This window comes from Pezoporus flaviventris, unplaced genomic scaffold (genome assembly GCF_033815535.1).
Source record: "Pezoporus flaviventris isolate CSIRO_AGI_PZ_B2104156 unplaced genomic scaffold, CSIRO_AGI_Pfla_v1 ptg000036l, whole genome shotgun sequence".
NCBI classification, from domain to species: domain Eukaryota; kingdom Metazoa; phylum Chordata; class Aves; order Psittaciformes; family Psittacidae; genus Pezoporus; species Pezoporus flaviventris.
This window is the reverse complement of record NW_026892584.1, coordinates 32971149-32990433: the sequence shown is the minus strand read 5'-3', so window position 1 is coordinate 32990433 and position 19285 is coordinate 32971149. Positions and strand designations below refer to the sequence as shown.

Genomic DNA, 19285 nt, shown 5'->3' with positions numbered 1-19285 from the left:
CTTACATCATTCACAGCATGTTCTAAAATCATTTTAATTTCCCATGCTTTCTTCCATATCTCAATTAAAGAATGAATTTAAGTATTAGTGTTCATAAAATTTAGCATGCAGAGAAAAAAAGTCGCACATAATGCAAAAGCTTTGGCTCAAGAACCATCCCTTTGCCATGTGCTTATTCCATGAATGATAGCAAAACCTGCTATAAAATAACAAAAATATTCCTAGATTGCAAGGTTTTAAAAAAAACAAAAAAAAAGCCCAAACAAACAAACAAAAAAAACATTCACCTGCACATAAATACACATTTTCAGTTGCACATTCCCCAAAATCTGGAGAGAAAGCACTCTTACAATTGTCTGAATTCTGTGCAGAGCATGGGATGATTTTTGTATTTCAATAAACTGTTGTACAGTTGAAAACACAGAATTTCCTCTCTATTTTAAATGAGGTTCCTTGCTAATAACTACAAAGCACAAACATGGATTATCAAGCTTATTGTCAAAAAAGTGAAATCAGCTAGTGAAATCAATCTGGCAATCAGTAAACTCACCTGAGCAGAAGAAACCAGAGTCCCAAAAAGAGGAGACAAGATATCTATTAAAAATATCAAAATACAATTCAGTAAATGAAAAGGTTCAAGTAAACATTTTGCATTTTGAACAGTTTTGCAAACTACCACAAGTGCCAGATTGTTGAAAGACTAGGTGAAGTCTTAACAGAGACATTCACAATTAAGTTTATTGCTCGGAATATTCAAGTCACTGATTCTCCTGTGAAAACCTTTATGGTTTTCTGTTTATAAAAAGCATTAACCCTCTCAAAAGTATGAAACAAACTTTAAAAACTCATTAGGAGAAAGACCAAGATCATATGGAGAAAGGAACATCAAACTATTCTCTTCCCTACAGAGATGGCTTGAAGTGCATAAAAGCAGTAACAGCACAGTTAATGCTTAAAGACTTACTTGTTGCAGACTGATTGTAGGACATGTGTACCTTTAGCTCACCCATAGTAACACAAAACTAATCCGACTGAGGATTTATAACCTCAACAACTGAAGCACAGCAGCAACTTGAAAACATCACCTACAAACACCTTATGGGACAAACTACTTCATGCCCTGCATCTACAGAAATCTGGTTTTGCAGGTTAAACAAAGCCACAATATATTCCCAAAGCAGATAGACATACAGCAGCAAAGCAACCGAGATCTCTGACATCAGGATGCAATCAATCAATCTTCATAGGGAGCACATGATCTTGAGGAAAAGCTACAACCTAATTGTACAGGTCTTCATTCAGTCATTGTCCTTCAAAGGCCTAGAAAATTTTTCTGCCTCATTTTACTGTATTTCTGCGCATAAATCTCTTATGAATGCCTGTTTCTGATTCTGTCTTGTGATGTATGGCATTTCATTTCTGAATGAGGGGATGTTTACAGGTGCACAGAGCTGCTGCCCCTTACATCAAGCTACAACTGCACAGCATTCCGGAAACATCAGTATTGTACACCAAAGACTTCACTCCATCATGACTTACACTCCTAATTGAATTGAAATGGTCCCATGTGTCACAAGGGCAGGACTTCTGAAATACTACTTTTTTTGGCATCAAGTAATAGTAAATTACTAAGTCCAAACCCTTAAGCAGCTTGAAGGCAAGTGCAAACAACTCCCCAGGGACAACAGTTAGGCATCGAAGAAAACCACCCCTTTTAGACCCACAAAGGCAAGCAGTTTTTCCCGGAGTAGCTCACAGGGAAAGCAGCAATAAGCAGCACCATATTATTTGCCTTGAGTAAATGCATATTAGATTTGTGCAGTGCAACTCAGAAGTTACAACAAAATCAGCATAAGCAAATTAATGCTTTATACACTACTTCTAAAAGAAAGGCAAAGATAACAACCAATTTCTGTAACTTGGACATTAAGGATACGGAGCCTCAGCCACACCAAGGAATATATGCATTTAAAAATACCCTTAAAGTAAAAAAAACATTTGCTTGCAAACAAGTCTCCCAAAAGCCCACTTCTGTAGAATTCATTTGTTCACCTTTTATATGCAGGGCTCCAGAATTATAACTCTGATGAATTCCTCTGACTTTAGTGAGAAAAAACCTGAAAGGGTTCCCTCCATTCAACAAATCCCAGGTATCTTGGGTTTCACTGGGTGCTTCATAATACTCCTCTGCTTTCTGATTCTCTGAGAGTTCATCATCTTTGCAAAGTTTCAGAGGATGTTTTGGTGCATCAGTTTTTTCTTCTTTCACTGTTTCTTTGTGGGCATGCTTTTCCTGATCTTCAGGCTCTTCATCACTACTAGAAAGACACCAGCCTGAGCCTTCTTGGCTAGTTCTCTGTTTTCCTGCTGGAGGTGCTTCTGCAGAAAACCTTTTATCACTGAACTTCAGGGGAGAAGTTTTTCTCTTTTGAGCAGCTTTTCTTGCTTCAGAGCATGGATACTGTGGCACACTTGTGTCATGTGCAGCATCCAATACTGAAGATGTAGATGGCTTTTCACTGTCAGAATTTTCCTCAGGACTTTCATCACTGCTAGATACTGTCCATTTTCCATGTGCACCTTCCTGAAGCATGTTCCTAGGGATTAAAAAAAAAAAACAACACCACCATCAAACAAAAATTGTGTGGTTTTGCTATGCTCAGGTCTGTTTCACTTATTACTGAGGAACTGTGCTTTTTGTATATGGCAGAATCTCCATGTAACTTCTGACTCGGTAAACTTACAGTGTACAAGGTTTATTTGTTCCTTACTTGCGCACAGGAAACAAAGAAACATGTGCAGTGGAAGCACTCATCAAGTGGGAAGCAGCTAATGCAGAAACCCGCATACGGAAAACGGGCTGGAAAGGGGCACGTACAGGAAAGCATTTCGAAAGTCGAAAGAGCAATTTGCACGATGCAGGTATTTCTCACACCGACCCTAACGCTCGGGACGGGGGGGAGGGGGCGGGCGGTCCAGCGCGCTCTGCTGAAGAGGCACAAGAGCCCGAGTTAGGGTGGCTCTTTCCAGCTACCCCTGCGGGACAGCAGTCTGGGCCCGCAGCCCCCCACAAGGCCCTCCGCCGCGCCTCTCCCTTGCTCCGAAGGCGTAAGCGGCCCGAGCACCGTCTCCCCGAATGCCGAGAGCCGTATGGACGGCACCACTGCTCTCACCGGCCTCAACATCGCCCCACAAAGTCAGAACCTGCAGTCAAGAAGAGCAGCGAGACCAGCAGCTGACACCGCCCTACCCGCCGGCGGCCGCCACTCGCTTGAGGGAAAGCGAGCCAGCGCTCTAGCCACAGCACCAAGGGCCGCTTCCGCCCCGCAGCAGGGACGTGGCGAGCCCCGAGGCTCGGCTGAACCGCCAGTGCTCGGCCCTGCCCACACCACCGGGCGGTCCCCACCTCACCTCCTACCCGAGCCGCCTCAGCCCGCTCCAAACCCGGAAAGGAGATGAAGAGGCCGAGTCCCGCCTTCACCCCGCGGAGCCCCACCCCTCTCCTTCTCCCGAGCCAATGGCGCGCGTTCGATTTTAGCCAATCGCCGCCCGCGCTGAGCGTGGGAGTTAGCGGCGGCGCACGGGTTGCTAGGCAGCGCGGGGTTTGACGCGGCCGCGACTGCGATCAGAGCCGGAGGAGGACTGCGGCGCCCCTCCGCTTACCGTAGCGGAGCCGGTGAGGGGCCTGAGGGGCGGCGGGTCCGCCCCGTGGGGCCTGAAGGGCTCTTCCGGTCGTCCACGGGTCAGCGGGTGTCGGGTGTCGCTCAGACGGTTGTGGTATCTTTCTCAATGCTGCTATGCCGGCAAAACAGTCATCTGTTAGTGACCTGAATTAATCTAATAAATTGATATTTGACCGTAATATTAGTTTAGGGCAGGTGCAGTATCTGCATAATTGGTCATTCAGCTCGGTGTTAATTACTGTGTCTGAAGTGTCCCGCTAATGAGATAACTGTGTGGTGACCTCAAGAAGGAAGTGGGAGGAAAACAGGTGTAAAATTAATCCAAGCAAGAACATGAAGTGCATCAAAGCTTGCTCTACCCACCAAAATTAACTGTTTTAGCATTTGCTTCTCATTACTATAATTTATTACAACCCCGTGACTGCAGTTAACAAATAATGTCTTATATCAGTATGCAATAAAATGGGCAAGCTACGCCAAAGAACACATCCATGAAATTTACGCTTTTTTGTGGAATTGTATTAGTTCCTTTTGCAAAGTTGCTCTTAATGCTTCTTCCTGAAACAATCTGTAGATAAAGTCTTTGGGACTACAAGATTAAATGTTTTATTACAACCGTTGCTGAAGGTTTTCTGTGGGAAAACCTTTTAGGAACGTTTTGTATGCGCATAATCTCTTGTCTAATACAGACTCTAGAAACACTTTGTTTTCTAGTAGTACTTCAGAAAATTTAATGGCTTCTGACTGTGTTTACATTCCAGTCTCACGGGTCCTGTCTATGTAGAGACTTAACTGAGAATTAAACATGCCTTGCAGAAACAAATTTAAAGTAAATTTTGTTTTAGAAATCTGTACCATATATTCTAAGTCTGCAAAAAGCTTTCTCATAATAAGCATAAAATGTAGAAGTAGGAAAATTTTATTTTAACTTAAACATTTAAAAATTAAAATTAAATGGACTCAGACTATATTCAGGTACTACAACAGAGTAGATGTACAGAGTTCTGACAGAGATGCAACTAATCTTCAGTAGGTTTTTTTTTTTAACTAGTATGGTTTATTCAGCAAGTGCCTGTTTTAGTTTTTCAATTATTCAAAGTAAATGTACAGTTATTCAAAGTAAAACAACATTTGGTTGAATTTACTGTTTTTTAATGCAACTCTGTAGGTTTTTCAAGCATGTGACAAAGATAACAAAGGCTGTTTAATCACAGAGTACTTGAAAGGTATTGTAGTAATTTTTGGTTATAAACACTTAAAGGTGTACACATTTTTTCATTTATGTTCTCAAGATCCAGCTTATATAGATGTCTTACTGTCATGGACTCTGTGTACTGACTGATCCACACTAATTGGAGTGGATTACTGTAGGTTTGGCAAACAGAAATAACTGCAGATTCCTGGAGTTATTTATTTCAAAAGAAAGTAATCAAACCCCTACCTTTGCTGTGATGAGCAGAAGGATGCATTGTATTTCATATGTGATGTATTTCATAATGTATTTTATACAAGATAATACGAAATAAGTGACTGAGCTTGTTATTGATCAGTTCTTGGTTTCTGTTAGTGGTACATGCCATTTATTTACTCAGTGGTGTCAGGAGATTTGAAACGACTGCATGTTCTAATATTAAACATTTGTTCTCAAAAATTTAGGCATTTTTGGTTTCAAGTAACAGTTGGGCATTTTTAGTCTTTAATTCTCTAATAAAAATTTATAGCTGTATGAAAAGCTTAACAAAAGAAGGGTTTGTTGAGAGAAATAATATGTTGCATACTCACAAGAATATACAGAATAAATTGTATGGCTTCATGTAATTCTGGAAGTTGCATTTCTACTCTAGTACTCCAAGTGATGGAGTATGAAGAACATGAAAGATTTCAGAGTAAATACAGCTCGATCCGAGTTTGACTTTCTCATGGCATGTCAACACAAGCTTACAAGCTTGACCAACTTACTAAAAAGTATATTTAGCATCAAAATTATTATTCATCTTCTCCAGTTTGAGCAATCTCCTTCCCCAAAGACCACTTATGACTACCTTTTTTATTTCCTTTTTTTTACTTAAATCCTTATTTTAGGAAAATAGTCTTAACAAGGTCATAAACAAAATTTTGTCTATGATCATTTAAAGTAAAAGCCACAGAAATGTTTTATTAAAATGTGAAAGTAGTCATCTCTGATCCACTTCAGCTGTGAGTAAACATTTTCTCAATGAACTGGCACCAGGTCTAAAAATAATTTAGACTTCTGAAATGAGTCTTAACTGCTGAATTATGAATCTGAAAAATGCTCAGCTTCCCCTTATCTATCTTCTCCTATTTTTACCTTCATGAAAAAAAAAAAAAACAGCTGTTCTGTTAAATTCCCTGAATGTTTCTTCCAGTAGGAGTACTCAAGACATGCTTAAGGCATTCAAACAAGAGCAGGTTCTATGCATAAGTCACTGATGGCTCTTTTTGGAAAGAGAATTGAAGTGGAGGACTCCTGGGAAGAAAGGAGGTACAGGTTTAGTTATTTCTTCCTGAAAATGTGCCAAGTCACACCTTCTGTGTCTCTAGGCAGTGCTGTGACCACCTGGCTGTGGACCATCTTTTCTGTGCAGCTGCACAAAATTTAATTAAAAAGGTTTGTTCCAGGACTGATTCTGTGACTAAGTTTTGCTAGCTCCTTAAGTGGACCTAATTCCAGCAGCTGTTGCTCTTTGCCCAATGACTACTCTTTGTGAACATCCCTTCATAGACAGATACTTTTCTTCATACCTTTAACTAATGTAAATTAACTGTGGTTTATGGCACAGCCATGCCTCCTTTTTTTTTTTTTTTTTTCTCTGATGGCTAGGCCTTTTAAGTGTTCCTTTCAATGTCTGGGTAGTTTTTAATCTAGTCCTGAGAAACACAACTTTTTGTGCACCAGGCAGGAACCAGATGCAGAAGTTACACTCTTAAAAGCTGATTGTTAGCATGAGGTTCTTAAGTACGTTATTAGGCATTTTATTTTGCCAAGATTATTAAAATTCGAGACTATAGTAAACGCTCTTGTATTTCTTTGAAGTCACTGGAACAACCATGGCAAGGAGACTATTTTCAAGAGCTTTTCTCAGAAATAGGGAATGGTGTGCACACATTACTTAAGTTTCCTCAACTCCGCTATATAATAACTTTTTTTTCAGTAAAAACAACAATTATTTAGCATCATCAACTGCAATCGAGCATGTGTAGTTAATTGTTGCTGTATCTTTTGGGGGGGGGGGCATGCTTTCATTTATTCTCTCAAGTAAAGGTAATACTAGGTTTACCCACTAGATGTCACTGACGAACTCTTTCCTGGAGAAGGTGGGACCTGAGTATTTGAGCACTTCCCTACTCCACTTGCTTTTTCAAAATAATTTGTTATAACAATTCGATTTTATTTTTTCTAAAATATTACTTTTATGTGGTTATTCATAGAGATTCTGAACTTACTACTGTTTAAAATTAAATCTTCTGAGACAAGTGGCTGGGAAAACATGAAAATAGAGACCAAGCAGATTGTTGAACTGATACTGTATGTATATTTATTTATTAGCATATAAAAATAATAATTTCTTGGAGCTAGCAGCATTTTGGGAATTGTGTCTGTGGGGCTAACATTCTTTTCCTCTGGAAATTTGGTTCAGTGATCCTCTTTTCCCCAAAATTATTTGAACTGATCTAAAATGATCTCATGTTTCAATAGCCGTTCAGCTAGCACATTCAGGTGTTAAATGTTTGTGATGAAAAGGGTACTGTGGGAATAGCAGTCATTAGAATATGTCATTTCCCCAGCTGAAGTTTCATTCCTGGTACCATTGCATTTAGATCTAACTAAAAACGCTCTCTGCACAGTGCCTAGGAGGCCAAGCTCCTCAAAACGTCCAGTGTTTTCCCTGACCCAACTCTGTACCTTCATATCAGGACGCTGGTAGGTTGGCATCTATTGCTGAACAAGATGCCAACAGCATCCAGAGTACAGAAGAGCAGTCTGAGCTCAGGGCTGCTTACAACTTGCTGCTGCTCTTCTGGCTCTTCCTATCAAAGCTTTCTGAAAAGGACTCCCTAGTCTGTTTGTATGTGTGATGCAGTCTATGTGGAAAGTGTTGCAGGCCAAATGGAACATGCAGTCTTCAGTTATCTGGTCATGGCATGTTTGGCTTGTCTGTTCTCCAGAACAGAGTGTCCATAGGTTGTTCTAGAAGCTGCTGATGTGTGGTCTCCTCTCATGCGAGTTGTCCCAGGGCTGCAACTGTGTGCAGTTTTGTATTCTAATAATATAAATGCAAGAGTTTGGACTCATGAGCAGTCCATCATGCTAAAAAGCAGTACAAATGTAACCCAAAGTGGACCTCTCCTTTCTCAGCTATATGCTCCCTTTCTGTTCCTTGCATTGTTCAAATGTTTCCAGTGATCTCTTGGCCACCTCCTAATTCAGTTTCTGTTTTCATCATGTCATTTAGCTTTCTGCTTTTCTACTATTAATGAAACTTACTAACACACTAGTATTAGTGGCTATTAGTGAATCTTGGTAACATGCTAATCAACATGTGTCATTCCTGTGTTCCTATCAGATAAAATTGTGAGGCAAGATCCAATGGAAATACAGTAAAGGAGATACATAGTAGATGAAGTGAGGCAGTAATGGGTTGGTTTCAGGATAGCTGTAGGAGCTGTATGATGCAAATAGATTTTTGCATTTCCTTCTAATTTTTTATTCTCTACTTTTTTATTAAAGTTTTTATTTTAGACAGGTTTACCAAACAAATTTTGATCAAACTAGGCTTTAAGAAGTAGTTGGTCTCCAATACAAATATTGAAAGTTCTTTTGTTGTTTAAAGGAAATAACAAATCTGGGGGCTGGTGCTCCAGAAATTAATTTTGAATATTACTGTTCTTTTGTGTGTAGTTGACCTCCAATCTATATAGAGTTAATCATGTTCGTTTAAGCATGTTTGTTTAGGATTTTGATATTGCTTAGGATTCTATTAGGACTATATATATACTGAGCTTACTGAATGAAAAAGAGTTGGTTTTATTTTAATTAGAATAAAATAGTTCCTTACTTAAATGCTATAGATGATACTGTTGTGTAGTATGTATTATTATGAGAATATCATATTATTATGAGTAGTGAAATCACATACTATTGCTATAAAATGGAAACTGTGCAGGAGCTTAGATTTACCACTTCTGCAGAAAACATCTGTGGTATATCTTCTGTGTTCCAGGTGGAGATGGATTCATAGAATCATAGAATAGGGTTGGAAAGGACCTTAAGATCATCTAGTTCCAACCCCCCCTGCCATGGGCAGGGACACCTCACACTAAACCATATCACCCAAGGCCTCATCCAGCCTGGTCTTGAACACTGCCAGGGATGGAGCATTCACAACCTCCCTGGGCAACCCATTCCAGTGCCTCACCACCCTAACAGGAAAGAATTTCCTCCTTATATCCAATCTAAACTTCCCCTGTTTCCGTTTTAACCCGTTACCCCTTGTCCTATTACTACAGTCCCTAATGAAGAGTCCCTCCTCAGCATCCCTATAGGCCCCCTTCAGATACTGGAAGGCTGCTATGAGGTCTCCATGCAGCCTTCTCTTCTCCAGGCTGAGCAGCCCCAACTTTCTCAGCCTGTCTTCATACAGGAGGTGCTCCAGTCCCCTGATCATCTTCGTGGCCCTCCTCTGGACTTGTTCCAACAGTTCCATTCAGTAATATCTCCTACACCTTTTCATAAAAATTTAAAAAATCTGAAGCCTAGACTCCCAAGAGTTTTGAAGAACTGGATGTACATTAATAATCATCTATGCAGTGATATGAGGTTCAACAAGGCTCAGTGCTGAGTCCTGCACTGGGGTCACAGCAACCCCATGCTATTCTACAGGCAGGGGAAGACTGGCTGGAAAACTGCTCTGTGGAAAAGGACCTGGGGGGGTGTTGGTCAAGAGCTGTCTAAATGTGAGCCAGCTTGTGCCCAGATGGCCAAGAAGGACAGCAGCATCCTGGCCTGTATCAGAAATAGTGTGCCCAGGAGGGCCAGGGAAGTGATCATCGCCCTGTACTTAGCGCTGTTGAGGCTGCACCTCAAATACTGTGTTCAGTTCACTGCAAGAGAGAGATTGAGGTGCTGGAGCGAGTCCAGAGAAGGGCAGCAAAGCTGGTGAAGGGTTTAGAGAACAAGTTTTCTAAGGAGTGGCTGAGGGAACTGGTGTTGTTTAGCCTGGAGAAAAGGAGGCTGGCGGGAAACCTTATTGCTCTCTACAACTTCCTGAAAGGAGGTGGCATCAAGGTGTGTGTCAGTCTTCTCTCCCAGGTAACAAGTGATGGGACAAGAGAAAACAGACTCAAGTAGTACCAGGGAAGGTTTAGACCGGGTAGTAGGAAAAACTTACTCACTGAAGAGTTTGTCTAGCATTGGAGCACACTGTCCAGGGAAGTGGTAGAGTCACTATCCCTGGAGGTTTTTAAAAGTGGTGTAGATGTGGCCCCCGGGCCATGGTTTAGTGGTGGACTTGGCAGTGCTAAGTTTAAAGTTGGACTCCATGATCTTAATGTTCTTTTTCAACCTAAATGATTCTAGGGTTCTATAAATGAGCTGACCATGGATATGAAAAAGGATCATATGATTTCATTTAGTTTTGTAATATTTTTAGTGCTTCTGTGTTACATTTAACCTGAGCTTATTCTTGCTTCTCCAAGTAGCAGTTTTTAATTGCAACATAATATAGATTACTGATAGAGAAAAGTTATGTCATTTTTAGTGTTCAAGTTGGTTAAGTGATGAAAAAGGTTCTAACAGTTTCTTGATACTGTGCCCAGTTTACTTGAGCAAATACTGGAGTCTTACACCACAGTTCAATAAATATCTCATGTAACAACTCTTCCATTTATACAGTTCTGCTTGGTTTTTAATGTTCTTTACCTTATCACTTATGCCCATACATCTGTTTGTGGGGTCATGTGGCAACTCTTATTGGAGAAATGATTCATATAAAAAATGAAGTGGCACAAAAATGTGGTTGCTTTTCTCAATAAGTTCCTTCATCCCTTTTGCCGTATGGCCCCACAAGTATTTGTATCAGTACATTTGAAGGGCCTTGTGGAGGTCAGTTCTCTTTATTCTGGCACTGATGCCAAAACCCATGTTCAGTAAAGCATACCCTTACTTGTAAATCTTTAATTTAGACAACAAATTCAGGATAAAGATTTTACTCAGTTTTTTTTTTTTTCAGAGAGCAACCACATGTGAATGCCTGAACAAAAAAACCCCAGTGACCTAAGATATGAGGATAGATTATGGCTTGAATATTTTTTAGGATGACCTTTTTATGTGTCAAGATAGCTTTACAGCCTGTTCTAGTAGCACATAAATTGCCAACTCTCAAAATCAATGAATAGGCGGCACTCTATTATAGGAGTCATTCTATAAAAGGAAAATTGTGTGCTATAATTTTCTGAGCTCGTATGTTACTCTGAAAGAGAAAAAAAATAAGTGGAAACCTCATACTGGTTTTTATGGTTTCACTTCCATAGTTATCCAATTGAATGGAAAGCTGTTCATGCAGGTAAGTTCAGTATATTTAGGCAACATCTGTTATTAAAGAAATTGTGCACGTAGCAAACCTAGCAGTTGAAAGCAGCAAGACTCCGTAATCCTGGAAACAGAGACTATAACAGATCTTAATACATGATCTTTCAAGAAGAAATAAGGAAGGAAATACCCAAAATCCTTAAGGTTGGAGTTTAAGGTTTGAATTGAGACAGCAGATGGAGCTGAAGGAGCTATGCTTTTGAACCACTGCAGAAAGAATAGGATATAAATGAATGAAAAGAAGTAAGTGCAGAGCTTATGTTATGTTATTTGATAAAGAAAAATTCCTGCAGGATACAGTCATGTTGCTTTCTAAGGAAAACAAAATTGTTTAAAACTAGCATATTGTAGGTTATGAGAAAAGAGCATTTCTTTTTGTTTAAATATTGAGATGAAGTGGGATATATTTTGCCAAAAAATCTGCAAAATTTTTATATCACTATTTTTGCATGTTTCATGGGGAGGCCTGACCTCTTGGGGGGCAGATTTTTATTTCTTAATGGTTAATGTTTCACTTTGATTTTAGAATAAAAGGTCAATTAAGAAATTGCAAACTAGGTTTGTATTTCGGTTTCTTTCATTTTCAGTTCGTTAAAAGGATAAGAGAAATGTACAAGTAAAAACTTTAATACAGTATACAGGAGGAATAACCAATCTAGTTTTACATTAAATTTTATTATCAATTTCATAGGAATGTGTATCTGAAGTTATAGATTATTTCAGAGTTCTCTCACTGCAGGGAGTGATGCCAGATAGATTGTTTATGCAGCCTGGATCTTTATCCATGGCATGCAAATGCTGTTGACTTAGAAAAGTCCATGTTTCTCTCCAGTGCAAAGAAACATGAGATGGCAGGTAACAAGAAGAAAAAAAACGGAAGTAAACAGAAGCATTATACTCAAGTATAGAAAACGTGTGAGAAAACTTAAACTATATTGAAATGCTTGTATGGCCACGATCTAACTTTGAAGACTATCTTTTTAGTATTATTTTTGTGTTTATTTATATAATTAAAAGTATTCATAATTAGTAGATCATAATCATACATATTTTTGAGGTGAAAGAACTGACTTTTTTGCAGAGTTTTCATATTTTACATTTTACTAGGTCTATTATTTGAAAACTTTTTAAATCTCACGAGTGCAAAGAAGACTGCACAGTTGCACAGTAATGAAACAAGGCAAACATTTACAGCTTTTGATGTGCAAGATACATTTCTTTCTCCTAAATAATAGGAATATTAATTTAATTCTAAAACAATTGAGCAAAACAGAACACCTGAAGGAAATAAAAAGAAATTAAGATGAGATGTCCTGGATGCTGCAAAGAGCAACAGTACTGGACTAACAAACATTGTGATGATACTATTACAAATAAAGTCAAGGTCAGTAGGCTGCGGCATTGTAGATGGTACCTCTGGATTGTCTGTTGCACTATGAGCTCCTCCAGCTGTTAAAAGAAATCTCTAGCCATTCACCCTACCTACTTGCTGTTACTGCCTCTCATTATGTCTCTGTTACTCGTACTCCTATATCTCCACTCACATATTTATGCCACATATTTTATGGATTTCTGACCCTGGTGATGACTCTAGATCTTTTTTACTTCTCATAGACCAAAAAAGGGAAACCAAAACAACAAGGATTATTTTCTTGTTCTTGTTGAGAATTAGATGTGGTAATATTCTTTTTCATTCCTGCTGGACAGCAGAGGATCTCCCATCCACAAACTGAAAAAAAAAAGAGAACTTCATCAGGAGCCTCTGAGGTGATGGAGATTCAGATGATCCTTTGCTTTTTTCCTTCCTAACCTGAGATAGGACTAAGGTCCTTGAAAAGAGGGAAAGTGAAACATATGGCAGATCAGATGTTGGGATGATAGGATAAGCATCCACTCAGCTTTCTGCTATGAACTAAAAGTAGCTTTTGAAGTGTTATTTTTAGTGAGTTATTCAAAGGACTGAACTGTTTCAAACACTGTGCTTTTGTTTGTCTTGCTATCATGCTGCACACAATCTGCGATAGTCCTGGTTGAGATATTTTATTTTCCAGTTGGATCTGAAAGTGAATTCATAACTAAAGTGACTGATCAATTGATATTGCTGTAATATAAAGTATTCATGATCTTAAGTCAGCAGCAGGAATAAACTGAAGGAGAAATTTTATGTGAAAGAAAATTTTTAAAACACAATGCTCACAGTAACTAAGATGTCATTGAAAATAATGCTTTAAATGTAATTTTGTGTATTTTTTTATGTTTTAAAAATCTGAAATTTTCAATTCAAAATGTCTAATTTTAAAACTAAAACTTAAACAAGAGGGTTGTAGATGTTGTAGACACAGTACTTTTGACCAGGAATCACAGTGGCAAAAAGGAATTGTCAGTATAAAATCTTTCTTAGATTGTTTGTCCATAATGTAGACATCCTAAAATATTTTTCAAATGCAGTAGCTTAAAGAGTGTATAATAATTTCAGAAATGTAAGTTGATTAGCTCACATACAAACATAATTGTATTGAGTAATTAAAAAAAAACCCTTAATTTACCTTTTTTGTTTTGTCTCTTGCTTGAACTTGATTTTAAAGGGTTTTTTGACTTTTGAAGACTTCAACAGAGCTTTCAATTCTATTTCTCTTAACTTACCTGAAAAAATCATAGTTGAAGCCTTAACAAAGATTAACAAAGAGGTCCTTATTCCTGGATAGCTGATTTTTCTTGTATATATTTCATTTAATTGAAGTATTATTAGATTCTATAATACAACTGAACATAGAAGCTTAAGTATGTTATTGTTTCAGTGCCTTTAATAATAAATAGTATAAATACAAATAATATTTAAAAATAATATAATAAATAGAACTTGTCCAATAAGAAATAATAAAAACAATAGGTATAATTAAAATAATAACTATTACCTGATACAAAAACCAATTTGTTACTTAAGAAGCCTAAAATTACTTACCTTTACATTTTCCTCCTGTATTCAGGAAATCTGCTTTCAAGAACTGTCTCTGGGAAAATTCAGTTAAACTGTAGTGCATATTGCAAGGCAGTTGTGGTGAGATTTCTTGCAAGGTGAGATTGGCTCAGAAGAGAAAGGATAAAGTTTTGAGAGTAATCTGCAGATCATAAAAAATTTATCTTCTGCAATTGTCAGTGAACATTATTTTAAAACTGTTTGTAAAATATTGCATTGCAAAACATGACTCTTTGTAATGTGCATGGTTTGTTTGGAAGTGACTCAGTCATGAAGAGAAATGCTTTACTTTTTAAGACCTGGCATCAAATAGCTTTCTAAGCATCATCTTTAAAAGGTGGGGTAGGACTTAGGGTTGGTTTTTCTTTTTGCAGTTATCTGGAGTCATGGTACAAAGCATAATAACAGAACAGAAACTGGTCTGTACATCATTCAAGCCACTGGCATACAGTAACAAAATTGAAATGCAGAGTGGCAAATGTCTTAGGTGATAAACTTGTGGCTTTGCACTAAAGATGTAATGTATTTTGGGGACAGTAATTATTTTAAGAAGATTTTAAAAGTTACTTGGTATATTTTTCTTGATGTCCTAGGGATTTTACTATCACTTTTTGGTATATTGTCAAGAAATTAATAGAAAAACTGAGGTGTTATCCTTCTGTAAGGGATCTAATCTCCCAGTATTTCTGTCCAGTGATTAAAATATTTTTCTTGAATATGAATGCTTTTTAAGTTAGAAAACGACATGTAGTTACTGTTCATATTGTTTTATTTTTCTTTTTGACATAATTTTTTCATTATCTTTCTCATTTGAAAAATTATAAAATAAATTCAGATTTGGGTTCCTAGTGTAAAACAGTTCTGAAAAGTTTTGGTCCATCTTTCTGTCAATGAAACTCCTCAATTTCCAATTTAAAGTATAATCATGATAAATTTAAGAAATGAAGGGAAGTTAAGCCAAATGTTAGGGTATATGTATCTCATAAGGAAGACGTATCACATTCTGCAGAAACTCTAATGCTAGCATATTAGTATGTAAATATCATGGTCCAGTAAATGAAGCTTAAGACTGCATATGTCTGACCAAGGTAGGGTACCTGAAAAGAAACATAGAAAAATGGCTTTTTCAAGAAGAAGTTTGCATGTTTCTCTGGCTACTCTTGGAAGAAATTGCAAAAAAATATTGTTCAATATGGTTTTCTCTAGGACTGGACAGGCCAAAACTGTGTGGAACTCTTCAGAGCTGTAATTTGGAATCAGAGTCCCAAATCCTCTTTGAGCTACCAATCCTTTTTGGATATTGCTTTTAACTCCTGATGTATATGTTGAACTTTATGTAGGGAAATAGAACTAAGACTTTTGTCCTGAATTGAGCTGTACCATTGGATTAAAACTGTATGAAAAGAAAGACAGAGGAAATATTTTGGATGTAGACATTTGTCAGAAGTTTCAGCGTATTTGTGGCACAAAATCCATATCCCATATCACAATGGATTGCTAAAACAGACTGTACATAATTTCATATTTGTAGATATATTTCTTGTTCTTCCCTCTTTTTAGTACAGAGATAAATATTAAGTTTTGGGAGTGAACATAGTCTTAAGGCATTTCTTTTGTGTTGAGTAAAATAATTGATAATATGTATATATGTAAGATGTTCAGCATCTTTAGGTGTCATGACTGATCAGGTGTGAGTTCTAAAAGGATATGTTTAGCAATTAATACAGCATATAGGGATCAGGTGTGGAGGACAGTAAATTTATGCTGGGGAAATTATGTCATACAGTATGTGTATGCCATTCATTTTGTAATTTATTTGGGCTAATCCTGGTCTGGTCAGCAGCCTGAATGATAACTAGAAATTGGAATAACATGGCTGCATGCTGGGAGCACATCTTTCGGTTTAATTTTATCTGGAAGGATTGCAGTTTGTACACGGTGATCACTGTGATGTTAACCATAGTGCAATTTTTGGGGAAGGCTGGGAGGTTCAACTCAAAAAAGCATTCAAAATTTTAAGTGAAACATAGTGACATAGTTAAAAAAAAAAAAAGAAAAAGCCCCAACCACTCTTAATTGGTGTGGTTCAGAGCTTTGTGACATTTTTATATGAAAAAGAGTTTTAATGTTTATTTATAAAATTTTTGCTTTGGTGGAAATGCTGTCTCCAAACCATGTCAGGAAGTCGTGGGTTCATTTAACTTGAAAGGTTGCATGTATTATTTTCTTATACTTCAAATGAAAGAAATGGTACAGAATAAGTTAATTAGCCTGCAGTTAGTGTCACAAAGGCTAAAAGGAAAAGGAAGCAAAGGGAAGTAGTAAAAAGTTAAAGGTACATACATAATTCTTAGCTTCTCTACTTATTATAGAGAGCAGGGAATCATTTTCTGCTATAGAGTGTAATTCTTAGCATATTATTAAATATAAAATTGAAAACAGGTATATACAAGCTATGGAGAACACAGGGAAATAAGAATATCAGTAATTAATTTACTTTAAGAATGAATAGCCCCACTGCAGTCATTTAGCTTTCAGATCAAGTACACTTGATTTGTAGGTGTGAAAAATGCTCATAATGAGGCATCCATACATGTGGAACTGATTTTAACAAACTTGAGACTTGAAAATGGAATTCCTGAATTTATCATTCATATATTTTATTAATATTGAGGTAGTCCTAGAGTGTTTAATATAATGTAGTAAGAAGCTAAAAAATAAGAGATTATTTTCCTAACCTAGTTGTAAACAACTGTTATGCTCAAAATCTTTTTATGCCTACAAAGGAGAAACCCCTAATACATAAAGCCCATATTTATTTTTACTATATACTGAAATCTTAACAGTCTAGTTATAGATTTATTCATTATTTGTATAGATTGGAGAACAGAAAAAAAAAGGAAAAATAAAGAATACTATGGTACAAAAAGTCTCAGTGCAATTATACACCTAATATCTACTCCTTTTTCTGTTGTTAGTCTTCTATTGTCCCTCTCAGTCCTGAGATTGATAGGTTTAAGGCAGGCATGGTAGGGCGAGTTGCCATTATTCTTGACTCCTTCACCTGAAGGAGTATAGTATTCATGTTTTTTTAACACAGTTTGCACCTTCCTCTTTCTTTGTTGATCTGCAAGCCTATGTTGCATCCAAATTTAGTGTATATGGCACATATGATGTATTTTAGGTACTTTCTCTTTGCTCTCTCCATAAAACCATTTTGTCCATCTCCTGTGTCTGCATTTCTTTGACTGCTGGTGAGTTGTTTATAGTCTTGGTCCTCCAGTGTTAGCCTGTGTCCTGTATCTTAACTTCCAATGCCTGTACTCCTCTACTCTGTATGCTGTGTCTTTACACCAAATGGCCTCTGGTCTTTATTTCTCTACATCAAAATCTTAAATTCATAAATATTTTATTTTACGTGGAAGAAATTCTTGTTTCTATTGTCTCTATAAAGCTATGTTTATACTGTATAAAGGTAAGAAGAACAAATTAGACATAGCCACCGAGTCCTTAAAATAGCTGCTGTAACAGATAAAGCAATTAAAATCTCCAGGCAGGTCAAGCAAGTTCAGACAAAGTCTGACTAGCCTCAGTCCTCAGACCTTACAATCTCAGTACAGAGTCTGTGGCCTGTTATTAGCAATGGCTGTATTGTATTTACTGGAATACAGGGCTATGAAAAATACAGTTAATACCTCTGCTTTATGTTAACATCATATATTCTTTTATAAACATGTAAAGATGTAGTGAATTAATTTGAATTGGTAATAGAACTTCAGGATGGAGTGTTGTTAAATGCTCTATTTTATGAAAGAAAGAATCAGTAGTGTTTTTAAGTATAGTAAATGGTTTGTGGGTTTGGGGTTTTGTTGTTTGGTTTGGTTTTGGTTTTTTTTATGCCGTGGGAATAGGATGGAATATATATATATATATTTCCATCTCAAACTGATAAAATAGTATTTAATGTAGATTTCTGTTCTCTTGGGGGATTGTTTTCCTGTAAATGTCTGTAAAATACCACACACTTAGCTGTTGCTAAACTTTGCAAAATGGAGGTGAGTTTTCAGTTTATATTTGATTGTTTTAACTTACCATAACCTTGCCTGAAGAGTAGCACAACATTTATTGTTTCTGAGATAATATTGCAGTTATACTGAACAAAATGCTCAAGTGCTTTTCATACATCTGGTGTGCACCTGATTAAAATGCCATCACACCATAAAAACTTCAACATTCTTGGCACAGAGTTACAGAGGTACCTGCTAATATAATTATGTGAAGACATGTTCTTACATGGTGGGGCTTTTTGCAATGGGTAGCACACAGAACAATTTCTTTATTATAATGCTGCTGCATGTAGCTACATGGATATGAAATGTGACAAGTTCTTTGCAATAATAATTTGTGATAAATGGCTGCCTGTAAGTGAACATTTTGTCTTTTAAAGTGGGCTTCAAATTCTTAAAAAAATATTTCAAGTACTGTTTTTCTTTCTTGTTGTGAATATGATGTCATGTTTGAATTAAACAGTATTATTAACTACTGCTGCTGGGAATATATTTTTCTTAGCTGTATCATTTGTTTAGAAAAAATAGGCTATTTGTATGCTAAATCCTTAGACCATGATAATGGAAATAGTGACAGAATTAAGCGGAAAACCGATCACGTGTGAATGTGAGTGAACCTATAAATGATGAAAAATGTCTTACAAGCCAAAAGTGGGCAGAAAAGTCTTGTATGGTTTCTAAAGCTACCAAACATAAATCAGATTTTAAGGAAGAAAAGGCAACAGTCATGATCTGCATTTTATGCTGCTGTGCCTTTAGATTGATAGGATCGCATGCTTGAGGTATGCTAGTACTTTTGTATGTATTGGTACTTTCCATACAAAAAAATGACCTAATTGTCTAGTATTTCTTTTCTGTAATTATATAGTAATGAGAAAATAACCTGTTTTTCAGAGCCACCCCGTGGAAGAAATGTTATGCTCTTTTATGCAAGTTTGATTTATAGACA

At 37.1% G+C, this 19285-nt stretch overlaps 2 protein-coding genes across 3 annotated transcripts in view; both read right to left on the bottom strand.

Annotated features, from left to right (window-relative positions):
* Positions 1-2622, bottom strand: part of TDP1 (tyrosyl-DNA phosphodiesterase 1) — a 44294-nt gene extending 41672 nt beyond the window's left edge. Inside the window, exons 1-2 of the mRNA XM_061463817.1 lie at positions 2053-2622; positions 551-594 (exon numbers count right to left, since the gene is read on the bottom strand). Coding sequence (XP_061319801.1) covers positions 551-594; positions 2053-2593 — 585 coding nt within the window. The 5' untranslated portion in view covers positions 2594-2622. The remainder of the gene's footprint in view (positions 1-550; positions 595-2052) is intronic.
* The window catches only part of CALM1 (calmodulin 1), a 390385-nt gene that overhangs the window by 246391 nt on the left and 124709 nt on the right, over positions 1-19285 (bottom strand). The gene's annotated exons all lie outside the window — the stretch shown is intronic.